At 45.0% G+C, this 26,738-nt stretch overlaps 2 protein-coding genes and 2 long non-coding RNA genes across 11 annotated transcripts; 3 read left to right on the forward strand and 1 right to left on the reverse strand.

The window, feature by feature from the left end:
• Positions 1-3,325: 3,325 nt before the first annotated feature.
• Positions 3,326-7,488, forward strand: terf2ip (telomeric repeat binding factor 2, interacting protein). Of its 4 annotated transcripts, XM_057029088.1 has the most exons (9): positions 3,412-3,441; positions 3,566-3,663; positions 3,745-3,989; positions 4,764-4,897; positions 5,005-5,225; positions 5,558-6,095; positions 6,174-6,262; positions 6,389-6,796; positions 6,897-7,488. In XM_057029088.1, exons 3-9 carry the CDS (start codon positions 3,760-3,762, stop codon positions 7,113-7,115), a joined length of 1,839 nt encoding a protein of 612 aa, XP_056885068.1. In that variant the 5' UTR covers positions 3,412-3,441; positions 3,566-3,663; positions 3,745-3,759; the 3' UTR covers positions 7,116-7,488. The 4 variants fall into 4 exon arrangements, with proteins under 4 accessions (XP_056885067.1, XP_056885070.1, XP_056885069.1 ...); XM_057029087.1 differs by lacking the exon at positions 3,566-3,663 and having other exon boundaries at positions 3,326-3,441; positions 3,728-3,989; XM_057029090.1 differs by lacking the exon at positions 3,566-3,663 and having other exon boundaries at positions 3,326-3,441; positions 3,728-3,989; positions 5,005-5,207.
• Positions 7,489-7,562: 74 nt separating this feature from the next.
• On the reverse strand, positions 7,563-25,464 carry iffo2b (intermediate filament family orphan 2b). Of its 4 annotated transcripts, none has more exons than XM_057029100.1 (8): positions 24,884-25,464; positions 13,949-14,009; positions 12,601-12,696; positions 11,761-11,931; positions 10,991-11,139; positions 10,376-10,547; positions 10,129-10,227; positions 7,563-9,995 (listed from the first exon to the last, which is right to left on the reverse strand). In XM_057029100.1, exons 1-8 carry the CDS (start codon positions 25,366-25,368, stop codon positions 9,762-9,764), a joined length of 1,467 nt encoding a protein of 488 aa, XP_056885080.1. In that variant the 5' UTR covers positions 25,369-25,464; the 3' UTR covers positions 7,563-9,761. The 4 variants fall into 4 exon arrangements, with proteins under 4 accessions (XP_056885080.1, XP_056885078.1, XP_056885079.1 ...); XM_057029098.1 differs by having other exon boundaries at positions 10,376-10,577; XM_057029099.1 differs by having other exon boundaries at positions 12,595-12,696.
• Positions 11,860-16,093, forward strand: LOC130523695 (uncharacterized). 2 transcript variants are annotated; one of them, XR_008949971.1, is made up of 2 exons: positions 11,860-14,029; positions 15,717-16,093. It is a non-coding gene; the product is annotated as an uncharacterized LOC130523695 (long non-coding RNA). The 2 variants fall into 2 exon arrangements; XR_008949972.1 differs by having other exon boundaries at positions 15,720-16,093.
• LOC130523694 (uncharacterized) lies at positions 25,237-26,583 on the forward strand. Its single transcript, XR_008949970.1, has 2 exons — positions 25,237-25,377; positions 25,458-26,583. It is a non-coding gene; the product is annotated as an uncharacterized LOC130523694 (long non-coding RNA).
• The last annotated feature ends 155 nt before the right edge of the window (positions 26,584-26,738 follow it).

Consider the following 26,738-nt stretch of genomic DNA (forward strand, 5'->3'; position numbering starts at 1 on the left):
CTTTTGTTAAATAAACCACAATGAACAGTTATAAGGTGAAATTGTGTACTTTTGTGACCACATTGGCAGTCCTATAGTGTTGTTCAAACAGGGACAATTACATAAATGAAGCGCACTCAAGCAACCTGACCTCAGACTCTGCGTGATGTCAGGTTTAACTGTCTGCTTTTCCAGAGTCATTCACTCATTCATTAACTTTGAATGAGACCCGAGTGTGACGTTGGTGTAGTGCACTAGAGTGTGACCTGGTTAAATTAGGCAAGTCATATGACTCCGATGAAGTAATTTGTCATGTGAACACAAAAGCACAAGTGATTTGGTTTAATTTTCCATTGTGAAATTTCCGTCTTGACATTTTGGTGTATCACGCGTGATACACCAAAACAATAAAAAAAGAAGTATAAATCCGCTAATCAGCGTAAAATCACTTTCTTTCTATATGGAGTAGTCAGCTAATGTTAGCTTAGCATAAATACATCAACATAGACTAGCACGGCTCTCAGAAAGCAAGCAAGTTATTATCTTTTGGAATTTTTTGGCATTCACATATTGAACGTAATTCACATTTTTCCAGTCTTTTTTCACTGGTAAGTTAACCATTCAGGCACTATCCTGTAAGAATGTTCTCAAACATAGAGAGAAAATAATGTATGATCAGATAACAAACTGATTTGAAGTCAATTTTGTGTAAAGCAAAGTGCCTTGACCTGTGCAGGAACTTTATCTCCACATTTCTTTTCAGGTAGACTCACCTCAAACAGCCTCACCTCACCAAGGAGGGTTTTAAAGTTGCCTTAATAGGATATTTGAATGAAGACTGTGAGTAGAACTCATTAATAATTGACTTTGTTGGGGTTATTTTTATAATTCTACTCATTTCAAGTTGGTGTGAGTGATCAGTAAGATGTTTACGTTTGATGGGTAACTGACAGTTTGTGCAGTTGTGTAATATCTCCCTCTGCAGGCTACAATCACACTGCAGCGTAAAACCTATTTGACATCAGCCCTTTTTATGATGACAGATTAGGAAAGGGGGGAATATTTGAAGGCAGAGGTCAAAGATGGATAACAGGAGTGACTGTCAGATCACTACAGATTGTTCGCAAACATACCCACCGAATGTTTCTTAGGAGTTTCTGGACCTCTGGACCTGTTATATTGTTTCAGCTGGTTGACAGCTGAGCTGAAGACAGAAAGGAACAATAGGAGCCAATAACAATAATGTTGCTGTCAGGACTGTGAAGGAGGCGAGGTCAGTAAGACCTCCAGTAAACAGGCCAGCCCAATCCCTTCCCTTTTCTTTCTAAATTAAGAATTAAAATTAACACTGGGCTTTTCTATGTCCAAATAAATGAGCATGTTTCTCCTTTTTATACAAGAGCACAAAAATATTAAACCTGTGTGAGACTGAATATGAGATCTCATGGGGAGATTCAAGCTTATCAAACATAATTTCTCCCACTGGAGCCTACACTTATGTTTTAAATTCCAGAGGTCTGTTGAGTCTGCTTTTCTTTTATCAACACTATTTTAAACTGTGTGTGTGTTATTTATAAGTTTGAAGGAGGATGTGAAGTTACCCTTAATGCATAAATGTGTAGATGCAGTAAATAGAGACCTCATTTATTCCTACACAAATTTAAAGGAATATTAGTAGAGAAATTGTGTAAGAAACTTTTTTTTTTTTTTCTTCCCTCCACGTGGCCATGATTTTTGCCTCTAGCCTTCTCCATTTGCTCCATCTGGCTGTTCATGCCCAATGGCTGCAAGACCTGCAGACAGAGCACAACCAACTTCCAGAACAAGACCCAGTAGTCATCACCTTAGCAGACATCCAAACAAGAGTGTCCAAAATGAAGAGCTGGACAGCACCAGGGCCCAATGAGATCCACGTCAACTGGCTTAAGAAGCTGACTGCACTCCATGAATGCCTGGTAGCACAGGTAAACCAGCCGCTAACATCAGGGAACCACCCAGAGTGGCTAACCCAAGGCCGGACCGTCCTCATAATGAAGGACCCCCAGAAGGATTGCCTGGATTGATTACAAGAAAGCCTATAACTCAATGCCGCACACATGGATACTCGAGTGCCTAAAGCTGTATAACATCAACAGGACACTAAGAGTTTATCCAGAACTCCATGAAGCTGTGGAACACGACTCTGGAGGCCAACTCAAAGCCAATTGCGCAGGTGAGCATCAGATGTGGCATATATCAAGGAGATGCCCTGTCCCTCCTGCAAGCTGTATGCCAAGAACGAGCGTGAATTTGACTCTCTGATTCACCTCACTAGGAGCTACAGCAAAGACATCAGGATGTCATTAGGACTAGATAAATGTGGGCGGATGATATCTAGAAGAGGAAAGGTGATTGCAACTGACGGGGTTGAACTACCTGAAGGGAACATCACCAATGTGCAGGACAGTTACAAATACCTGGGGATCCCACAGGAAAATGGTAACCATGAGGAGGCAGCTGGGAGGTCAGCCACAGCCAAATATCTCCAGAGGTTAAGGCAGATTCTGAAAAGTCAGCTGAATGCTAAGAATAAGACCCAGGCCATAAACACCTACGCCCTGCCAGTAATCATGCTGGCATAATGCCCTGGCCACTGGAAGAGATACGAGCCACGGACATCAAGACAAGGAAAGCTGTGTGCAAGGTGTTGGCAGGCAAGGCATACATTGAGCAGCATAACCAGGTGGCTAGCATAGTGTACAGGAACATCTGGACTGAGTATGGACTGGAGGTCCCAGGGTCCAGGTGGGAGACACCCCCCAAATTGCTGGAGAACAAGCAGGCCAAGATCCTGTGGGACTTCCAGATCCAGACTGACAAGATGGTGGTGGCCAATCAGCCTGACATAGTGGTGGTGGATAAACACCAGAAGACAGTGGTGGTGATAGATGTAGTAATCCCAAGTGATAGCAACATCAGGAAGAAGGAACACGAGAAGCTGGAAAAATACCAAGGAAAAAAAGAGGAGATAGAGAGAAGGCAACAGTAGTCCCAGTAGTGATTGGGACACTAGGGGCAGACACCCAAGCTCAGTAGATGGCTCCAACAGATACCAGGAACCACATCAGAGATCTCTGTCCAGAAGAGTGCAGTCCTAGGAACAGCTAAGATCCTGCACAGAACCCTCAGACTCCCCAGCCGTTGAAGGAAGGAGGCAGGAGAAAGACATTTTTTAATATATACATATATATAGTATAATATGTATAGTTTACGGTGAATAATTATCATATAATAGTAATATGAAAACGAAATACTAAACATGAAGCATTGTTTTGGAGTTCGAGTATTATATTTATTTGTGATCACTAGGGGGCGCAAATACAATACTACTTAGTTGCGTTCCATGAAGAAGTTGCAAACCCGGAAGAAGATTGTTTTTGTTTCCGGTGGATCCGGCGGCAAATCCTTCGATATAAGACATCGGTAATACGAATTCTGAGTTTCATCTAGAAAGTATCTACACTATCATAAACATCTATGCTATTACTTTATCCGTCCATCATCCATCTTGTGCATAAAAAGTAATTTGGTATTGCTGTCATTGCAGACGGCGTGTTTGTTTTGGTTTGGTTTTTTTTTTGCGTTTTTGGAGTAAGAAAATCGATTACCCTGTGAATGGTGTAAACCGACGTGTACACAACAAATGCAAGTCCCACACGATATCGCTTGATTTCTGTACATTAATTTCTGCCCTCTCCAATTTCTCTAGTTCTGTGTTGTATCCAGGTGGAATATTGGACCATGGTGTTTAAGCAGAAAGATGTCACAAATTCCGAAATTTCCCCGGTTCTGTTCATGGATGTGGATGGCCAACCTATGAACTTCTTCTTGTGTCCGGGCCCCGTCAAACGGAAACTCCAGCCGCTGATCGTGGCAGGAGGAGGGGTGTTGTGCAGTGTCCAGCAGCCGGGTTCGATCCTGCTGATCGATCCCGCGGCAGGAAGCTCCATTCCTGAAAATGCCACTCACCGGTGGGTGCTACCTGAAGCTAAAGGTTCTTAGGACAAGAGAAGTCCTATTAACCCAGTTTGGCTAGTTCAGGGGTCGGCAACCCGCGGCTCTTTAGCGCCTGGAGCTTTTTCAAAAATATGAAAATGGAAATTGTTTTAATATAATTTTGGTAGGAGGAAAAACGTGACAAACTTTCTTAAAGTTTTCCAATGCTGTATAAATGTGTATAATAAATATTTAATTTTAACATCTCATTATATTGGAAGTTAAACTTAAAGCGCCATCGTACAGCAGAGTGGCCACGTGGTGCATCATCCTCTCCAGGATGCGCTGCGAGGAAAATAAACATTTCATCATTATGTGTTTGTAGCCTACTTATCATTTGGAGCGTAAGCGAATACAGCTAATATAGACACTTACAGCATGTGTTGCCTTCATTATAAGCCCTATATAAGGCTTTAAATTTTTTGCGGCTCCAGATAGATTTGTTTCTTGTTTTTTTGGTCCAATATGGCTCTTCCAACATTTTGGATTGTCGACCCCTGGGCTAGTTCAAAAGTGCATGGCTGTCAGTCATGACAAACTGACATCAGGTAGATCTAAATCCGTCCTATCGCACACAGGCAATAAAAAGTGCAGTTGTCGATTTGAAAATATACTTTAATTTTTACTTGTTGCGATGCATCCAATTGTGAATATAAAACTCCATGTGTTCAATAGTTTTTGTGGATAGTAAATTTCTGGTTCATTTGTACATGATCTCCTAGAAAACCACAAATGTTCTTTCTCTTAAGGTATGTGTCCACGCAATACATTCTTGACTGCATCGAGAACAACGAGCAGCTGGATGTAGAGAGCTACAGGCTAAATCCCGTCACAGCTCCTGGGTCGTCTTCTGCGCTAAACACCAAACATAGAGCTCATGGAGGTAGGAATTAAAACATTTATAGGACATTTGGGCAGCACTCAAAAGAAAACAGCTCATATATCTGAATTCTCTGAGACAATTCATATTTATTGTTTGATTGTAAACAGGCAGGCTTTCTTATACAGCGGAAGAAGATGCTGCTATTCTCAGTTATGTCAGCAAACACAAGATGGACGCTGGGGGAAACCGTATTTGGCAAGAAATGGAGAAGGAGCGCTTGACCAGCCACAGCTGGCAGTCAATGAAATGCCGCTACAAAGTCTGTCTGGCAAAGAAACAATCTGAGGGTTTGGAGAAGGCAACAACAGAGGTGGAAACTGAAGCAGAGGTGATCAAACTGTTGACCCATGTTTTTTGTCTTAATTTATGCATTTCTCAGCATATTTTAACAAATAAAAAATAATTTTAGAGCTCAAGGATAGAATTTAAAAACAGTAAGATGTAAAATATCAGTTAAATGCGCCATAGTCCTTCCCCATATTGGCCACTAGATGGGGCTATCGTACAGTTAAATCTTTAATGAACGGCAACATTTTCAATGTTGACTAAAATCAGTGTTAGAGGCTCCGACTCAAACTCACATTTTAAATGAAAACCAGAGTATAGCTTGAGACATGGGTGGAATAGGGGAAAGGAACTAAACAGATTTTTCTCCGACAGACTCAAGCGCCAGCTCCATCAGCTGAAGACATGCAGGTAGAAATGCCCATCTGCACAGAAGAAAAAATAGCAGCCGTTGACTCAAAGGCGGAACAACCTGTCAGTAATCCAGAGGACACCCTTGAAGCGGAAACATCTGACTGCCAACAACATGAACCAGCTCCCTCTGAGACAGCAGAACCAGAAACAGCTGTCTCTCCACAAAAAGAACCCGTGCCAGAGGAGTCCTCTCCAGCTCAGCCTGATTCCTTTACACAGAAAAAAAAGAAGCTCACGTCCTCCCCGGGGTCGGTAACTCCGCAGCGACGGTCACCCCGCAGGCCCCTTCAGCTTGACAAGTCCCCGTCACCAAAACAGTACAGCAGGAACCTCAGATCATCCGTAAATGGCGAGGAGCGATCGAAGAGGACCAAATCAGCTGCCCAGATTGATCTTCAAAAGGACAGAGTGGAACAGCCACCTTCTAAGAAAGCCAGAGGAAAGAGAATTTCAGAGAGTCCTAATAAGGCCTTCAGGGCAGCCTCTGCTCCTGAAACAGGTTAGTTTTACATTCATCAATGTGAAGCAGTCCAACGTGATGACACCATCAATAGAAGAGTCATTTCATTGTTTGTAGAACCTGCACCACAGAAAGCGAAGAGCAAGCAGAAGAGGAACTTGGGGATTCTTGAGATGGCCACTAAGGAGTTTGAAGATAGCAGCGATGTAAGATTACTGGTTGAGACTGTTATGGTCAAATTTGTACAATATGATAAAGATGAGCAATATTGTGAGTGGGCCTATTATGTGGACAGAGTCATTTTCTTCTGTCCTTATCTTCTGTTCCTGCAGTCTGATGAGGAAGCTGCTGATAATCCAGCTGAAACAGAGATGAAGGACCCCACAGAAACAGAACCTCCTTTAATTACAGAAGACACAGCTGCCTCCCCACAGTCAACCTCCGAACCTGAAGCGGGTCCTCAGGAGAGCTTACAGGAGACTCAGGCCCCGAGTAACGCCTGTCAACCACCAGGGGGCACTGTAGAGGCCGTCGATGCGATGTCCAGGGCCCACCTGTTCATTTTTGACACTGAAACTCAGGAGGAAGGCGGCTCTCAGGCCTCTTCAGGTGACCGCCTGGCTCCAGCCGGATCTAACCTGCAGCCACCGGTGAAGACCATCTCCAACGTTTCACCAACGCAGGCTCAGCTGGAAGATGACAAACAGCGACTTACGGAGCTAATGTGCGAGACAAAACAGGTGAGCGACACCTTCTTGTGATTTTACCACTTCAACTTGGTGCTAAATGACTTAGATGGCTTCATCAAAATGAGGTGAGATCTCCCCGTTTGTGCTGCAGGACTTGGTCAGCGTGACTAAAGCTCTGCTGAAGACCAGCGGAGACTTCTCGGAGGCTCGGCTTCTGCTTCTGAACCCTCTCAGCTCAAGGCCGCGCTGGCACTGCTGCGACGACGACCTGCTGGTGTCAGGCGATGCGGCCATTCGGGAGCAGCTGCGGGACAAATACGGCGAGGAAGTTGTGGCCAAAAGAATCGTGTTCCTGGAGTTGAAGGTATGAAAATGGACAACGGAGAGCGAGAGGTGGAGACGCCACGTGGTCAGAACCCGCAGGTACTCATGACTTTGAATTCCTGTGAGGTGGCTGAGGATTAAACCAAACAGCAAAATGAGGCCTGGGCGGCTCAGATGAACTTTTAAGGTGTTTCTTAGTCAAATTTGGCGTATTAGTTTCTTTAAATATGGCCAGAACAAGGTTTTGATCACATTTTTGAAACTATGGGTTTTTAGTCAGGTGGGATTTATGCTGATTCTTGACGTTTTACTAAAAATAATTTTGTAACACTGCCTCTGTAATTAATTGTTTTTGTTTTCCTGTGTAATTCTATTACTCGTTTTTATTAGAAATGATTAAATATGCGTTTTTGCAGCGATTTCTTTCAGTCTTTGAAATGATCTCTACGGTACTCATTCCATCAAAAAGCAAAGAAACCAGAAATATCCCTGATTTTTATCCAAACCATCATTTATATTTAATTTTATCCCCAAAATTAAAAACAGCCATCACCTGAACCACATGAATACACAGTCGGTGTCACACAAAATAGAAAACAACCCAAGATGACAAAAGCTGCAAAATTAAAGCAGAATGATAACCTTGAATAGTTGTTGCCTGTGATGCTTGAAGTGTCCCCGACAGTAGAGATTCTAAACGAGCACGCGTGTTGCTGCAATGAAACATAAACAACAACCAGCGACACATGAACATGCGGAGAGAAAAGTGCTCTGAAAGCAGATGAATGTTTCATTGTTAAAACCAGTTTTACCAACCCAACCTGGCGACACTCAAACACGGGCTGCTACGTCATTTACACAGCACGAGGAACCCACACGACGCGTATCCCTGCATTTACGTGGCTGCATATAAAACCTGCCTCGGCCTCAGCTGGCCTCCAAGCGGGCTACGATCGCTGCACCGGGTCGCTTTTGAGATTTAACCTGTGTTTAGGGGATGGAATGGGCGACAAATGGTGTAAATGTGTGCGAACGCAGGCCGTTGGTGAGGTCGGTAGCTCGTTTCGGAGCTGTGTTTTGCTTCGCTGGTCTCAACGGGAAAGACACAAACAGTAATCTATGCTGAAAAATACAGCCTCGAAAAAAGTAAATCCATACACGAAGCACTTGATGATGCTGATACAAAGTACAGTACAAGTTAAAAATGGCTCTTTGTTAGTCTTTAGGCTGGTTTTACATCAAATTAAAACTAAAAGCATACAAGTTTTTCGAGTAGCGACCTCAGGGGGTCGGAACGAAGATCTGGAATACAGGAAAGAGTCAATAAATGATAAATATGGTCTTAGCGACGCACTTTTTGTTGACAGAACGATTACAAAACATGAAAAAAAGAGGGCTTCAAACACAGGATAAAGAATATAACAGCCCGGATCCCATGTTTAAAATTAAAGCAAAGAACATTGTAACCGCTAAGTTTGCCACTCAAACATTCAGGGATAATAAAGGCCTGACTTTCGACCTTCTGCTTCTGTCAGACGCTGAGATGAAATCTTTCATCCAGTAACATTACAGTAGAAAGGTGATTAAAAAGATCCAACATCTCTTATTAAAACAGTTTGATATGAACTGAAAAAAAGGCCTCTGGGGTTTCCGATCACATGCCTGCAGCATTCTGGGTTCAGTTAGGTGAGTTTAGTCCAAAGACTGAAAAGATCAAAGCAGGAAGTTCCTCTGGCAGAACAGGATACGGAATCATCGGAAACAACACAGTCAAAAAAAAAACCAGTAAATGACAGAGGGCGCAAAGGAAATTCAAGCATTTTAATTTCATTCTCTGGTTCTGCTTCTCTTTGAATCGACTCTTCAGTTAAACGTCCACAGACCGAACCACAAACGAAGGAGCAGTTCCACTCGCGTACGGATTCGCGTACGGATCGGGACGATGTCCGATAGCATCTAGCAAATATTAGCATCATATTCAGCTCCAGACGACACTGTTGGAGTTTTTACAGCTGAAAAAATAATTATATTGATATATTATCACACTCAAACAATCATCCAAAATACAAATAAGATATATATAAAACACCTGCTTTGCTTAAAAGGCTAATAATATTGTTTTTAAGACAAACAAGGAAGGGCAAAAAGCCAGTCCAAAAATAAGGCTAGCTAGATTGCATAGAACTTCAGTAGTGTCTAGATGCATCCAGGGTCTTTTCCTCTGTCGACTTTGGCAATTTTTGGTTCCTCGGAAGCGTCTCCTTGACTCCTTGTCCATGTGAGAACATACTCAGCCTCAAATGCTTCATGTGCAGCATCAATCGTCCCAAACAACGTAAAACGAAATCACAGGAAATGTGTGTGGAGGAGCTGAGTCGGCGCTGTGTTGCGATTCTTTTGGGAAAAAAACCAACAAAATTTGAAGAATCTCAACCAAAAACCTTTAAACCAGGATTAAAGCATGAGAGAGAGCATTAGTTGAGTCGCCTGGAATTTGTGAAGTTCTGGACGAGGATCCAGCAAGGCCACAGCGAGGAGGACAGCTGAGATCTTCACACTCTCAGAAACACCATAAAAGCACCATTCCGGGTCAGCAACTGTCGGAACCTCAGCAGTCCAAACCGGCCCGCACGGGCGTGCGTCTCTGCACGCGTGGGAGCCGGCGATCTCTGCCAGGAGGCGGGACGCGGCATCAGCTGACGGGGACTTCTGCTTCGGTGTCCTTCTCCGACGTCTCATCCTGGATCTCATCCGTGTTCCCTGAGTCGCTGCTGGCCACAGAGCTGAAAGAGGGAGAGCTCCTGCCGCCCTTGATCATGCGGCGGCACGTCTCCATCTGCACGTCCAGGCCCCTCTTCATGCTGCACATCTCCATGTACTCGTGCAGGTGCCGGTTCATGTCGCTCTTGGCTGTGGCCAACTCCATCTGACACAAGGGACCGTTTGCTCGTTAGACTTCACGTGGTCTCGTTTGGTCTGCCGAAGACCTCTTAAACTTCCAAAACTGAAAGCCTGGGCGTAACCTTGATACAAGCATGCACGGAAGTTTAGATACCAACCTCGATCTGGCCAATGGTCTCTTGGTACTCCTGCTCTCTGGTCTTAAACAGTGACTCGGTTTCATCAATAAGGCTGCCAAGACTTCCATCCTGGGAGTCCTTGGAGAGAGCACAGACAGGCCTCATTCATCATGTATGAGGAACTCTTTTATCCCTCTGTCATCTCGGCTCTGCTCTGCACCAGTTTCGTGACTACACAGCGGTTTAATGACCACACAGAGGGTCACGACCCTGGGAGAGGGCTCACCGGTTCAGCCGCCTCGCCGGGGCCGTCGGCTGGACCGACGTTGGAGCAGGTCGCCAGTGCGATGGTGCACGGGATGTTGTAGTTGGTGAAGTCCTCCCACAGCAGCAGGGTCTCCTCGTTCTCCTCCCATGTCAGACTGTCGCAGTCGTCGTCTATTTCAAAGGTCTCGCGCCTGGCAACAGAGGAGTTATCTGAGCAATGTCTGCGTGGGAGAGGGAGCGGAAAGAACAGAAGACAAGAGGAAAGACGAGTGTAACAGGAGCCAGCAGAGGTCACACAACCACAGGATGTGGCGAGTAAGATGACAAAACAATTAATGACAAGAGGTTACATGGAAAGTTAGTGGAAAGGATTTTTTTGCGACAGTAAAAACACACAAAAAGAACTGCATGACAGAAACAAAGCAAATTTAACCAATTGGTGATTTATGCTTAATCAGCGCGATGCATTGAGGGTGTAATACCCCCTGTAACCACTAGATGGCGCTGAAGGCATTAACAGCGCTGCAGGAAAGCACTGAGCACTAAGAGTATCCGCAGTATTTAATTCTCTCTCAACCCTGCGCCTGTGTGTGCTTGTGCACGCGCGTGCGTGTTTTCCCGAGTCATCTCTTACAGCTGGTTGAGCATTCGCTTCATTTCATCAGTGATGTTGAGTGACGCTGGGGCCTCCTCCTCTGAAGGGCTGGGCTCGGCGTCCATCTCTGAGCTCTCCTCATCGGACACTGCTTTTCGCTCTTTCCTCCTGCAGCATGCCACAGCCCCCTGCACACACACACACACACACACACACACACACACACACACACACACCAAGTAGACTAAACATTTGTTTGGGTGCCATACCTCCAACCTCCCTGCCCGTGCATAATATTACTGTGTATAAACACGTGTCTACTTTTAGCTCCTGCTGCACCCATTTGATCTGCATCTCAGCTGCAGCTTATTCCCATATTACCGGCTGATTTCGGCCTACCTTGATGCTGGAACTTTATAAATAGTCCAACTTTAATTAATCCAATTAACACGCAACCTAAGAAGCTTGACTGGCACAGGATTTAGTCTCCGGCTTTAATCAGCACTGTCGGACCTGTGCGCACCAAAAAGTTGACCCGTGGACATTTGGATTTCTTTGATCGTATATATGAGGACAGAATAGTCACAAATAGTCTCAAATAGTCACAAATGCGGAGCCGCGAAACGCTTTCTTCAGCGACTGCACCGCTGCAACAGAGGGGTCACTCAGTCCATGATGAAACCAAACACACACACACACACACACACACACACACACACACACACACAGTCGGCTCTGGCTCCATCTGAAGAGCGCTGACTTCACGCCACTCCTGAATTCATCGTTTTGCTGTCAGATGGCTCACTCACCCTCTCTGGGAGCGATCTCGCCGGACTGACGTTGAACATCTTCGTCATGTCCTCGGAGTTGCGCTGCTGGGCCACGTCGCACAGTTTGGCCGTGATGTCGATGCGTCTGCAGATGTCCATGTCCACCCTCCTGGCTTTCTCCTGGATCTTTGAGTCCAGCTCGGACATTTGCTGCAGGATCGAGGGAACCCCCATTAAGGTCAACGATTTTAAATGTGGAGCTAACATAGTAGCATTTAGTGATTGTTACTCCTTTGAATCTGGATTTAAATCATTGCTGAAAGTGTAAACTGCTTCATTACCACTAAATCACAAACTGGTTTTTCCTGTTGCTGTAAAAGGTGGAACACTGACAAGGTTTTTTTATTTTTTCCTCTGGGAGCAGCAACAAGAGGTCACTGAATCTAGAGCAGACAGGAATTAAGGACTACGTCCCCTACGATGAACCTGCGCTTCCACGTGACTTACCTGCCTCTGGAGTCATAAACCACCAGGGAAGGAGAGTGAGAAACAAAGAAGAAAAAAAAAACCTACAATGTTCAGATGCCAAACATGAAGATGAACAGGATTTAAAAAAACAAAACAATAATTCCGTCTCTGTATTTATCTATTAGCACGAATAATGCAGTATTTAGCCCCACAGGAAGCAACAGGAAGTGCTGCTTAGTGCCTGTTTTGTGTTTTGGAGGCTTTCCACCCCTGAATGTTTCTCTTTGTCAGACAGAAAATCAGGCATTGTCGAAATACATTATGATTGTGAGTTAACGCAGCACTTATTGGCGTGAATGCTTAATCGGGCTCAGGGAAGTGCCGACGCCGCTGTTCTGAAGCCACACTTACGTCACTCATCAGACTCTTAAAGACCACGAGTTCGGCCTTCAGCCTGTCCACCTTCTCCCGCAGCTCATCCTGGATCTCTGAAGACTCCTGGGCACTCTGATCACAGCAGGGGAATTCAAACACGCCACACGGCAGATCAGTAAAGATACTGTTAGCATGCTTCTAATGACACAATAAATCCTAAGATGTGTCAAACAAGGCCATTTTACTATCTGTGTAACCGACACCACTTTACATATTCAAACCTTTTATACTGTTGTCCCCGTTTCATATTGACTAGTGTTTAGCTTTTTATGGCCAGTTCAGAGTTGAATTTTTTATTTACATAGATGATAACTGAACTGATCCAGGGACCCATTTCTGCTGCCACTGCATGTGTAAATACAGGAGGAGGCATTATTCAAATGCAGAATTTGGGGTCCTAATATGGAAGAGTTGCAAGCTGTCTGGTTAGAAGAGCACTAACTAGTAGCCTGTTTAGCAAGAAACACAGCAGCAGGAGAAAACAGCTGCCATAAAAATCAAATGTATTCAAATCTTCTCCTCATATTTACCACTCCTGGCGCATCTTTGCATCCCTTTAACTCACACAAATGTGCTTGTTTTATTATGTAATCTTCATGTTCTGGGGAAGATAAAATGTTTGTTATTCTTTGGTATTCCGGAGCTTAGAAGCTGTTGTGTGACGCATCTGGGTTTGAATTGTGATGAGAGATCACTGCACGTGGGCCTGTTGCGAAACCGATGCTGAATAGAGCTACTGTATTGCCTGCATGACGCAGGCTTTTTAGTGTGTTCTTTAGAATGTGCACTTCCTCTATTAAATCATGGCTTTTGACCTCCCAGAATTCCATGTCTCACCACAAACATCGATGTCTTCACATCAAATGTTACTAAGATCCATGTTCCCAGCCTCCGTCTCTTAACATTACGAGTCTGGAAGGATCCCATTAGTTTTGAAGCACCTCTGTCACAGAAACCTGACAAACACCGGCTCTGATGTGTAGCAGCCATTTTGGATGTGAGCTCCTAATGGCTTCTTCTTTCCTGTCTGTTTCTGTTCAGGTTTCCAGGTCCACACATCTGCCTCTGTGCTCTAAAAGGGACCAGTCCCCTGAGGACGGCGTTCCACCTCTCTAACTGGGATTTTGCTGACCCAGAATCAGAGAAAAATGGACGTTTTTGTTCCTGATCGATCCCGGGAACAGCAGAGAAGAACGTGTTATAACACAGTCTCGGGTAAGGTCCTTAAAATTGATTTTCTGACGTCCCCGATGGGCCCGTGCCGCGTTCGATGGTATCTGACACACACATCTGAGCTGAACATAAATGTTGCTGTAGACGTCACCTGCTGCATGGATTCCACCGTCGACTCCAGCTGCTCTCGTTTGGACCTTTCCTCCTCCCATCTGCAACACACAGCACAGAGGTGGGTCAATAACTCCAGAGAGCCACGGCACAGGTTAATGAGCCCTTTGTGGGAATAATTCTCCCATCTTTGATTTCAAAATGTCCTTGTCAGTGGGGGATCAGGCGCCACCCCTCTGCTTTCAGCCCTTTGTCTTCCTGTTCCTTTGTACGATCTTTACAACCCCTGGGCCTCAAATAAAAAGCAAAGAATGGAGCTCCACCCTCCTCCAAACACTTCTCATGAATAGTTTGACTCATTGCACATAAACGTCCATGAGTATGAAAACAGTCCTGCAGGACTGTTTCTGCTCAATCCCAAATTCCTTCCAGTGATGGAATTCCTTTAAAGCCCGTTGGAGGAAGACAGCGTTAGAATTCCATTTACCTCCCTAACTTTTTAAATATTTTTTGGGGAAAACAAAATTGGACTGAATTGCAGAGTTGATTTCACGCTTCCCTCTGTGCACATACATTTCCCACACGCTCTCCATCTGCAGCCGCTTATGCTGCAACGCAGTTTTGGGCTGAGAAATTCCACAAATTCCCCCAACGACATTCCAACCACGGCTTTAAGCACCCTCACACTGGAACTGTGATTCTTAGATAAACCCATTCTTTAGGGTGATAATGCAGCTGCCATTCTAATTATGGCTAATAACCTATTACTGTACATTTAGCAGGCCACAGGCGACAGGTGACCAATCACACGGAGGAGCTGCAGAAATAGGAAGTCTAAAAATACCCCCAGCACCACCACAGTAGCATAAATCTCTCCCCCTCCCCTCGTGATCACATTACTCACGTTAACAGTAAAACAGAGGCATATGAAACATCTTTAACAGTTCAGTGTCGGTCCGTTAGGCTCCTCTGGGCCCCCAACGTAGGTGCTGAGTCACAGCGTGCTGCGTTCAGAGTGGAACAGGAGCCCATTCAGGTTTCTGCAGTAACCATCCTGCATCCCTGTGATGATGATGACGAGCCACTGTGGCCCACATGGACGGTTCCAGTGGACAGTAATATGAGACAGACTCCAGAGTGTTTCACAGCATCAGCACTTTCTTTCTCTTCAACTTTTTCTTTTTAAATTCTCATTGCTTATGCTGTCTTTCCATTCTATTTCTGTCCTCAGCCCTCACCCAGCACTTATATATAATGCATACAGTATAATAAGAATGGCTCAATTGTGGTTAATTATACTTTTAGTAGTCATAGTCGTTTCCATATTGCAGAGTCCATTTTAACACAGAGGATGACGATTGTTAACATCATGGAGTGATAGGCTAGTTTAAACAGCACACATCTGCCCACATGTGCTCCGAAGGGGAGACAGCTGAAATGACATTGTTGCAGAATTGTGGGTCATTTTTATGTGTGGCTGTTATTACGTACAAATGCAAACGTGGTCAGAAGTTGCTTTTAGAACCTGGAGCCATGCTTTTATTCAGGACACTCAGAATGAACACGGTCTAATTAGAGGGAAGTGTTCTGTGCAGGGTGTGCCAGCCGGCGCTCTGATTACATCCGTGCTCTAAAAATGCAGCCAGCGCTGCTCCGCCGTCACCCACACACCCGCCCGTCTGCAGCAGGTTTCCCAATAAGGTCACCGGAGTCCGGGACCGCATCGCCTGCCCGCAGACACAGACTTGGCTGTGCATCATAAAGTGTGTGATCGCTCCCTGAATAAAACACCTCCTTATTCCCTTCAGCAGGATCAAACCGACTGATTGACAAAATCGGGCATCCGAGTGTCGACTTAACAACCGTTTGTACCGGCGGCCGTCTCCAGGCGTCCAGATGAGAGCGTCTGATCCAAACAGAGAGGGCGTCCGAGCATCTACTGGAACACACCCAGAGTCTCCTTACAAGGACAAAAGACCTCAGGACATTGTCAGCTGCCAAAGCTGCTGTTCGTTCAGGACGTGTGACTCAAAAATGAGTCAGAATCAAGAATTTTCTCACCTCCATTCTCATATAAAAGTGGAAGTTTTGAAAAGGCCACGATTCCTGGGGATTTTAATTTGTTGAACAATTTGCCTTTAATTCTGACTATTGTTGAAGACAAATAAACAGATGTATATTGAGAGCTACAGAATTACATGTTGTGAAAATGGTTAAAAAAAGGATTGCTGCACAATAACATTCCTGCAACACTCCCCATCCTGTGCGGTTATGTCTGGGATTTGTCAGCCGTCTGAAAGTTGTGTGGACGAGTCCTCATCTGTAACAACAAAAACACAGAGGAAGGTCGGCAGCTTCCAGAATCCTTAGACTTAATTCAGCTCTGCCTCTGTTAGGAGTAATTATACTTATTTCTCTGATGCTCCAACCTTAACAGTCCTACCACCAGTTATGAAACAGGCGGTAAATACCTAAGGAGAACAGGGAAACGTCTGAGGTGTGGCGGCGTCTCAACGCACAAAACCTTAGCTACTCATAACAAATACAATTAAAGTCAGACAACACCCAGTGTAAAGCAGTGAAGTGGAAAACATAAAAGGGCGGAACTTATCGCTCTGCAAACATTAAAGGATAATCCCCCCGGATTAGTCACTCTCCATCTTTTAATCTGAAAAATAATTGTAAAAAAAAAATTACTAACTTTACTTTAAGTAAATTCAGAGCTCCTTCTACCAGATGTTTTCCAGTGTAAACAGCTGTTAGTCTGCAGACACTAGGGAGGATTAAATGACAGTTTTAACCTGGGGCAGCTCCACAGACACCCAGGCTCCATGTCAAATCCTGGAAATTGGAGTAAAAACTGGTCTTTTCGAGTATATTATTGTGCCTCCAAAAATGTTTTCTAAATTGCAGCTATGAATCCAAATGCAAGGATTTTAGCTCTTGTCTTCACTGACAAAGCGGAGACAGGAAGTGCTATATGACCAGAGCCCGGAGGATCGATACAGCAGGCTACATGCAGGGCAAACACCTCAGCTGCTCACATCATGTGCAGACACTGACAGCTTTCATTAATCACATCTGAGCACGCACGTGACTCCTGGGCGCGAGCCGTGACGCCTATGGGGGTCTGAGATGTCTCCTCGCAGCTACATACAGGCTGGGCTACTCAGTTATTTTCAGAACCCCCTTCTCTCAATAATCACGGCAGGATGGGAGGAGCATGATGGGAATGGAGATGGAAACGGGGAGTAATGTCAGGCTCTGGGGATAGGTGGGTGGGGGGCCCTATAGTAGGTCATCGATCAGATGCCATGGCGCTCTGTAATCTATAGTGTTCCCAGACTCCAGAGGGACACATGTGTAGCATGCTAATGATGAGGCCGAGGGAAACGGATCAGGCGAGCACACGTGAGGCAGGCGTGAGGGGGTCTCTGCTGTCAGGCCGACACACCAAGGTCAAAGCTCGTTTCATTTCCTTCGTGTCCATGGAAACGGCGCCACCGCCCTGCGCATAAGGAAACGCGTATAAAGATCCTGGGCTTGCTGGTGTGAGCTGGGTAAAAACTCCTGAAAGGATCATCGCTCATCAGCCAAGCAGACTTAAATATAGACGCTCCGAGGCAGGCGGGACAGAAACGTACCCCAGTGACGGCAGACATTTTCCCAAGGCAGCGTGATGTCAGAGCTTCCTCAAGACTGGACTCATCATAAAGGATGTTGACTTCCTTTTGAAATGTAATTTTAATTCTTATCTCAAAGTACGTGATGGTTTGGGTGGTATTTAATGGCCCATCAGCAGGAGGGTGAATTGGCATGTTTTAAATGATGGGAATTTGATTTTTCTCAGATCCAAAATCAATGACCTGTGACCTTAAACACTGGAGAATCTATAGAGACAAACTGTACCGGCTGTTCCCTGCCAGAGCCCCCGTGTTACCCTTTCATTTTGTTATTTCTGCCATAACTTGATGATGAATTGATTTTTCTTGGACCATCTGAACACTCTTAAAAATCTTGACACAGGCTGTGAATAATGGGTGTGGACCTGCATGGACATTAACATGAGTGGACATATGTGGTGCGTCTACGCTGTGTAATCTTAATCACGTATTAAGTCTGTTGAGGACTGATCCTGAACTGCTGTTAAACTGTTCCATTTAAAAGAACCCGTCTTTTCTACAGCATCCTGGATGTTCATGGTTGATCCCTGTGAGAGAGTTGAAGAGCTACAAAAGCACCTTTACTCTTAATGCAATGTAAAACACAAAAAAGATGTAAAGACATTCGACCTCTGTCCTATTTTACGTATCTGCATATCTGAATACTTTTACCTTCATTTAAAAACTTCAGAAGTCACAGAAGTCAGAAATAACCATTTGAACCATTTGAGGTTACAACACATATTTGGAACAGTTTAATTTTAAAGCTTCCTGCTGTTCCTGATGCTGATAAAGTATCTTCAAACAAGCCGAGCCGGGTTAAATTGAACTTTACACCATGACCGATCACGCTGACCATAAAAGGTCAGCAGAGGCTGGAACGCTGAAACGTTCCTCTCTGCTTCTGTAGTCGGCCTGCAGGGCTCGTCTTTATCTGAAGCATTTCAGAGTTGTGGCCAGTAACATTTTGACTTGTAGGGAGGCTCCCTCCATGAGAAAATACAGACAGCTTATTAACAACAGGCATCCCAGAAGAGGAGCGATAAAAATAATCCTGATGGTGTGCAGCTTTTCACTGAACTTTCAGTTAGACCAAATTACAATGATAGATATTTTACTCAATACAAATCTGAACAGTTTAGTTTTTGTTTTAATATACAATGTAGCCATAGAGAGTGTTTGAAGCAGCAGTTTATCCTCATGAATAACTTGATTATGCTGGTATTAGTCTCATTAGTTGCAGGACAGAGGTCAGTGAAGATGTTTGCATATCTGACTGCAGCATTTTCATATTTAGACGGGCTGTTAGCTCGGTATCAGCTGATGCACGCACCTCCACACCCTGCCCAAGGTGCACGTATGGATCAGTGCAAAACCAAATGGAATAATGTGAGATGTGAGGCAGGTCGTTCTAATATGGCGTGCTCAACTGGAGTTATCGTGTTCAATCATCAGGTCGTAGTTCAGGAGTGGGTCTCAGATCCTGATTCCAGTCCAGGAGTCTGAGGTTTTAATCCCAGTACCCGAAAAATATTAAATCTTAAATGTATTTGAGTTGAAATGATCATCTCTCCTGAGCATAAATATCCCATTTAAGACTTATTGTTGCGGAGTTCTTGGTGCAGTCAAGAGCTTGGTGCTGTCAACATGCGATCACAGAGCTGTAGTTCTGCCTGATCACAGTATATCTATTACGAGATGCAACTCCAACACCGAACAATATAATTACAGCATGAAGTAGGAAAAGGTTTGGATCCGCCCCTTTATTTTGAGACAGTGTTGCAACAAGCAAAACCATCCATCCTGACCTGGACCGACAACGCTTCTACATTTGCTTTTCCGTGGCCGTATGGGCTGGAGCTTTTTCCTCTTTGCACAAGCATTATGAAGTAATCTACCAAAGCCTGTCATTACCATCCTCTCCCTGACTTGAGTTGTGCCACAGCTCCGTTCAAGCTTCAGGGGGAAAAACACACTGCAATAATTTACCTGGAAAAATATCATTATCTAACAATTTAAGATCTTCAAACACCTTGAAGACAAACGGATAATTGTTCATGCCTGGATCCGTTCCTTGATCTGTTAAGCGTGCGCCTTTGTAGAAACCTGAGCGGGTTGTTTCGCCCCTGATCTAGCCTCAACCTATTAACAATTATAGATTAACAAACGCCAACTTTTGAAGTCCAGAGAATGCGTGACTCCTATGACACTGTTAGAGTGATTTCACTGCAGCATTTATTGACTCTGAGCTCCGTGTTCAGCGCTGCAGGGGAACAATACTGAAGCTGCTTATTACTGTATTCTGCAGCAAAGCGGCTGATGCAAAGTCTATTTCCCCTGCAGTGCCACTCTACATTTTTTCCCCAGCCAATTCCCGTCACTGTGGTTTGCCCCTCCATTATAAAATGCTAATACACATCTCTGAGCTGCCAGTGCAGACGCTTGATGGTTCAGCTGATAAAAGTCGCGTTTTTTTGTGAGGCAACAGCCCGCAAGCCTGGGCCGGGCCCTGGTGGGGCCGCAGGAACGCTAACGATCGTCATCTCTGTTGTGAATTCTCCTTGGTCAGGGTGTTTACTGTCAGCTTAGGTGAAACATCTGCGTACACACACCTGCAGGACGAAGCCCAGGAGCAAACACCTCTGCGACTGCTCCATTTAAAGGGGATTTCTTCACCGCAAACGGCGAACAAAGAACTCCAGATCTCGTCCCGTTGACCAGATCCATAACAGATCCATAACAGCTCCTGTCTGTATTTTAAAAGCCTGATACACCCCTTCCTGTCCTTTTGTCCACCACAATAATGCAGAACTCATCCATACAGACTTGAAGCATTCAGGACAAAAGGACCGGGATCATATGAGCCACAGGTGCTCCATCTCTCAGGAATCATCCTCACCCAAAGAAGTGACTTTAACAATCATTCAAAATGTGGTCTTTTTGTCCATTTTTTGTAATGAATCCATTGTGTTTTGTCAGCACATTCATATCTTTGATAAAAGAGTTCCGTTTCCACATTTACTGAACGGGCCTGAACAAAAATGTGCTTGTTTGATTTTTTTTTATTTTCCTGTGAATTAAAAACTTTCAGGTAGCACTTATGGATCTGGCTGAAACACAAGTGAACTTCCCAAATGCTTTAACATGCCACCACTGCTCCCAGCTGCATCGATAACCATGAATATTCAAGCACGGAGAGAACAGAAATACTCTTCTGCTACTCCAACACAGATCATTAATACATTCTTTCTGCTCTATCTGAGTCTGACTCTGTACATTTTCTGGGTATCTCTCGGTTTTCTCTTCAACTCCAGTCGGTGGCTCTGTGTTTCAGCTCCTCAGTTACCCCAGTCCTTCTAAAACCATTATCCCAAATCAATTACTCAGTGCTCACTTACTCTTTAACCATTCAGTCTTGTTAAATGGTGAAGCATTTGTGGTTGAAACTCCAGTTTAGAACATTGACTACCGTCCCCGAACAGCAAGCCTTCAGAAGTGTCTCCCCATTAGCACTTAACTGCAACACAGTTAAAGTCCCCAAAACAAAAGAAGCAGAGATGAGATTGAACTCAGAGGACAGATGCCAAATGCGATGTGATATTAAAAAAAACAACTATAACTGTTCTATAGATGCTGTTGCTGTTAAAGCTGAAAATTAGATTTAAAGTATTCCGTTTTAGTGCAATACACGGCCAGTGCAGAAACGATAAAAGACCAGGCAGACAGGAAAAGGGAGTGAGAGGGAGGGCGAGGGGTGTAGACTCGGTGAACCTCGCTCCCTTTCTTCCCTGTGTATCTCAGCAGCAGGGAGTCTTCCACTTCCAGAGGCCCCCAGTGCAGAGCTGCAGCGGCTGCGTGCCAGGATGCAGTGCAGGGCTGGCTGAAGGGTGAAGGCTCGGTGCTAGGTGACGGCTTAGAGAAAATCCCTTCAATGAATAGAGGGCCTGGATTACGCAAGGCGGGTCAGCAGCAAAGACTGAGGCCGAAGAGCTCATCTGGGTTGAACTTAATAGAGAAACACGACTTAGTAGAGGGCAACCGTCTGCTTTGGGGTGGCAGAATAAATCACCCTGCTGTTTCATCACGTCACCCCCCTGAATTGTCTCCAAAGCGACACTCAAAGCAGGAAGCACAAAGTAAAACAGATCAGTCTGAGGAAAGCATCTTAGCCGAATTCTTGCTGCATTGATCTGAATTCAGCAGTGTGTGAATTATTCATGCAGGGGGACTACGCCTTGGGGGGCGGGGGGTGGAATCACAATACAGCCCATCTCTGACATCCTGAGATCCAGTATCACTGCTGCCCGAACACTGTCCATCCCCTCCATTTTTTATCAACCCTTCCTAATCAGGGTCAAAGGTCACCACATACTAACAGAGGAGATTTAGAATCACGCAAATGCGCATGTTTTTAGACTGCGGGAGGGAATGAGGTGACCGTGCGCCTTCCCAGAGAGCCCTGGGGAAGGGTGAACTTATCTGGAATGTATCAGCAAATTTGCAAGCAAAACAATCCTTTCTAAAATACCCCTTCATCCACATGTAAATTACAAACAAATACCTCCGTCAGTTGGCGTCTTCAGCGTCAGCCACTGTTTTCGCAACCTTCTATGCGCCATCACATGCTGGCGACAGTTCCTCAGACTCAATGACATGGAAGTGATGACTTTTATAAAGGTGTAATGCAGTGAGACGATACCAGAGAGGATGAGGGCGCTGCTGTTGACCTCCATCGTCCTGCTTTGATGGAAGGCAGGCAATGTGACAGGAGTCGGTGTTCATAGCCTGAAACCTGTCCTGTATGTTAGTGGCTGGGCCACACGGAGGGAGCCTTTGTACATTAGAAGGCATGAACAGGTCCTAACTGTGTGATAAAGATCAAATTAGTCCGTGATGTGGCACAAGCCAGTAAAGAGCTTTTTTCCAGATCCACAAATACATCCTGTAACTGCAATAGAACCACATTATTCCCTGCTAATAGAAAACGGAGTAAAGCTGACTGGGAAATATAATGCAGGTCAGTGCAGGCAGGAGGTTCGTTAAATGTTCTGCTTAAGGGAGGCATCAAAGATTATTTATTTCACATGCTTTACTGGGCTGATAAGAAAAAGAAAACAAGTATATTTACTTACATAATTTCAAATTACCACTGTGAAATGTGCACAGATTTAGTAGAACAATTTTGATCTGTATTTATCACTTTGTCTGCACACAATGAAGAAGTTGTATCCACGTGTCTCTGTGTGTGGAGTTGCTCCTCTAACGCAGTTTCACATGTGAACCCCACCCATGGCCAATAAATGTCTGAGACACACCCATTGCGCAGTTTGCTTCCAGGAATTCCCAAATTAGGATGAGAACAGCAAAACTATTTATTTATTTATTGCCTCAACCTCGGCTACGATGAAGGACATGTAGGTAAAAACGAGGGACTGCTTCATCTGAGTCCAGAGGCTGATCACAACACCATTTTTTATCCTTAAATGTTCCTTTAAGTAACTAAAGGGGAAATTTACAAGCAAAATAACCTCGTTCCAAGCAGCCTAATCAAACTTCAGAGGCGTAAAACTTTTAAAGGACTGTAAAATGATAGTCAAGCACCTCCTGGTGCCAGAGTAAGGGCCAAATTAGAAATGTATCAGCTGGTCGTCTGCACCCTTGTGTGTGTCCACACTGGTGAGGCCTTCATAAATCAGCCTGGGAGATGTGCCTTACAAAGCCGCCTGCGTGACACAGAGGGAGGAGGCGGGGTCGACGCTGACAGAGAGCCGAGTGAAGGACGAAGGAAAGGCTCAGAAAAGGCTCTGCAGGACGGGGCTCGTGGGATTGAACGCTGAACGTGACTGTAGTTAAGAGGATTTAGCGGCAGTGACGCAATTACCGAGCTCAGAGAAGGAATGTAAGGGGCAGGAAAAGAGAGGTTTTCTTTATAATGGGCCAATACTGACTCAAAAGTGCAACCTTTGGTCTTCAGTCAGCTTTCAGAAGTATGACCAGACACCCAAAATAGTACCTAGTACTATGCTCATAAGTCATGTTCAACATGCAGCTCACCAATAAATTTTAGTGAATTAAACCACAGACGCTCCAGAGCTCCCTCTGTGCTGGAGGAGACCCAAATATTTAAACCGCAACAGCCGTTTTCAATTTGCCCATTCATCTTCGGGAGTGGATGAGCACAAAAAAGGAAATGCTGGTCTTACGCAGAATGACTGGACAGGATGCGGAGCTTCCCAGAAGAGTGGGACCCACATTCTGTGTCTGGACACTCACGGGAAAGTCGGCATTCGTAACAGCTGACCTCACACTGCCAGAGTTTGTGTGTGTGTGTGTGTGTGTGTACGGGGGGAGGGGGTGACACTGCCTGGCATGTATCCCATCACCAAAAAAAACAGACAGGCCAGCAGTGGCGTGGGTCAGCCGGGGACGCTGCAGCAACCCCTCCAGGAAACCCAGAGAATGTGAGAATAGCCAAAGGAATTTCCTCAAATGTGTGTGAGAAACATTAGTCCAGCTCATCCACTGTAGGTTAAAACTGCCTCAAGCATAATACCGGCGTGAAATCTCGGTGAACCACGCGGCGAGGCGTCATTGGGCAAGCCACGCCCACACGGGGGCAGAAAGAAGTCCTGCTGGAAGTGACGGGCACATGTGAACAATGGAGGCTCTCAGAGATCGTTTCCTTCATGATTGATGTTTATATCTGCCTGATGGATCAATTCAGGGTGGCCATGACAGACAATAAACCCCTGGGTGTGATTGTGCTGACAGGTGATATATGAGTCCGTTTAATGGGACTGGTTAGTTCTATGTTTGAGTTTAATTGAAGTTTTGGAATGAATAATTGTTACTAATTGTTTCCGTCTGCAGCTGACGAGAACGTGTCAGCAGAGCGCATCTACACCATGCGATGTTCCGTTTCTGCTCGACTCTTCAGTAGTTTCCTTCTTTATGTCTCATTTTCTCAGGCAAACTCACCCAAACCAGAAACTTCAGTTCAGAATTCAGGGAAGTGAATCATTGTAGAGCTTAGAGAATAAGTGTTTTAGTTTACAAAAAACAATGCTAAACGTGTTTCCCGTTTATGAACTAATACAAACCAACATTTAAAAAAGCAATACTCCAATTTTAACAAGTCCTATTTTATATACTATTGTGAAAATGCGATGGTGTGACTCTCAATCAGTATTAATTTATCCGTTGTGTTTATTTAGGAAAACAAACTACCAGGTAATTGTAATAAAGTGTGTTAAATAGTGGATGTGGAGCAGGAACACATCTTGAATGATTTTTTTACTGGGCTTTTTACTCACTTTGTCCTGTACTGGTCCCTTTCCCGCTTGACTTTGGCCAGCACGTTATAAAGAGCCCTCAGTTCCGGGGTAATGGTGTCTATTTGGACCCCGACTCCGTCCGGGTGCATCCACGTCACTCCAGGCCCTTGCAGGGTCTCAAAGCGCTCCCCTTGCCTCCGGACGTGGGTAAAGCTCCAGATGGTGCCCGGCAGTCGAGGTTCCGCTCCGTCCGTCTGCACGGCAACCTCACGGGCGTAAATGTGGCGGTACTGCTGTCTCTCCAAAGCCTGCTGAAGTTGACCCTCCAGTAGCTTATTCCTCCTTTCCAGCTCGTGAACCTTGGCCAGAAAGCAGCGGAATCGCAGGTTGAGCGTTTTCAGCACATGGATGTTGGAGCCCAGGTCGTTCCGCAGGGCGCTGGTCACCGCACCGGAGCCGCCGGGGCCGCAGACCGGAGCGGGCGCAGGGTCGGCCACAAAGAGCGAGTTCATGTTGGAAAACATCAACAGCCGGTAATCCACCTGTGTCTGGTTCGGGCGCGGCAAACAGTTTCAGTTTTATCTCATCATATCCCTTCGGTGTCCTCCCGCAGGGCTTTTACCTCACAATGCAGATGCGGAGAGAGATTATGAGGATGGAGGCTGGTTAGCATCACCGTCCCTGCTGGATGGTCAGTCACAACGCAAGAAAACTGCAGCACAAGCAGATATTAATCCCAGAAAGTCCTTTCTGATGAGGCATCGTTACCTTCCTGGGGAGCCAGAGGACTGTCGCAGACCACAACAAGCAGCAGCCGCAGCAGCAGCACCTCCCGTCAGCCTCATCGCTGCGTCTGTGTGTCAGGACCTGCTGGTGCTGGACCCGGTTCGCACAATCCGGACAAAAGCGTCCACCCTCTCTGCCTCTATCCGGTATCCATGTGGTGCGGTCGGAAGGTGTCAGGGCAGAGGACGTCGGAGGCCGGCCTCCTCGTGAGGTGCGCGGTTCATGTTGCGAAGTGCCAAACTCCGCACCGTTACCCACGCTGGCCCCGCCCACGTCACCTCCCCCTATAAATACATCCGACGCACAGCGCGCCGAACCATCCAACTAATTAAGCCATGCAGGACACATCAGGCCCTGGTTAATTTAGGTTTTCCTTCTTGATCAGTGTAGCTAATGTATTTTTTTTATCGGTAAGGGTCTATTTTTACATACAGTTTTCCAAACCAGTTAACAAAGGACACAACTGCCTGTTTATGGTCAAATTATAAGTAGTGTTTAATGTTCTACTTTAGTTGATGGCTTCGTGATGGATTTACTAGACGTGCGGCTGTGTTTTAGAGTTGAGCTTAGTTAGGGCAAAGAAGCAATTTTTAAAATATACAAACCTTAAATTTTCTTCACACTGTCCGACACTCCTGTACATAATTTTTAATTTCTGTATATACTGTACAATGTACATAGCAATGTACATAATAGAAGAGTCTTTTCTTTTTTTCTTTTTAGTACTTTCTGTATTGTACACCATGGGCTACCACTGTAACGTGCAATTTCCCCGATGTGGGATCAATAAAGTCTTTTATCCTTTATCCTTATCCTGAGTCTTTCATCAATATACTAAAAACACCCCCCCTCGTGGTAGAACCCGTATAATGTATTGTATATGTTTTAAGGGTTTTTTGTATGTCAGTAAAGTTTGCTTGGAAATAATAAAGTTTCATTTACACGTGACAAAAGCAGTAATACATTGAACATTTAAACTACCAAAATGGATATTCCTTGATAATAGATACTAAAATATAGCAGTAAGTTAGGGACCTAAGTAAAACAGAAAGGTTTAACGCCTGTAATAAATTATCCAGTGGTCTTTGATTTAAATGTTACTTTTCAC

The sequence above is a fragment of the Takifugu flavidus genome, chromosome 4 (assembly GCF_003711565.1).
Source record: "Takifugu flavidus isolate HTHZ2018 chromosome 4, ASM371156v2, whole genome shotgun sequence".
Taxonomy (NCBI): domain Eukaryota; kingdom Metazoa; phylum Chordata; class Actinopteri; order Tetraodontiformes; family Tetraodontidae; genus Takifugu; species Takifugu flavidus.

What these genes read in the sequence shown, in the direction of transcription:
- terf2ip (XM_057029087.1), top strand. Translation starts at nt 3,760, where the DNA reads ATGGTGTTTAAGCAGAAAGATGTCACAAATTCCGAAATTTCCCCGGTT. An exon ending in AGCCTCTGCTCCTGAAACAG is followed by an intron (nt 6,096 to 6,173) that starts GTTAGTTTTACA and finishes CATTGTTTGTAG; the next exon opens with AACCTGCACCACAGAAAGCG. An exon ending in TAATGTGCGAGACAAAACAG is followed by an intron (nt 6,797 to 6,896) that starts GTGAGCGACACC and finishes TTTGTGCTGCAG; the next exon opens with GACTTGGTCAGCGTGACTAA.
- iffo2b (XM_057029096.1), bottom strand. Translation starts at nt 25,368, where the DNA reads ATGTTTTCCAACATGAACTCGCTCTTTGTGGCCGACCCTGCGCCCGCT. An exon ending in CGAGATCGCTCCCAGAGAGG is followed by an intron (nt 11,140 to 11,760) that starts GTGAGTGAGCCA and finishes GTGTGTGTGCAG; the next exon opens with GGGGCTGTGGCATGCTGCAG. An exon ending in CCGGCGAGGCGGCTGAACCG is followed by an intron (nt 10,228 to 10,375) that starts GTGAGCCCTCTC and finishes GCTCTCTCCAAG; the next exon opens with GACTCCCAGGATGGAAGTCT.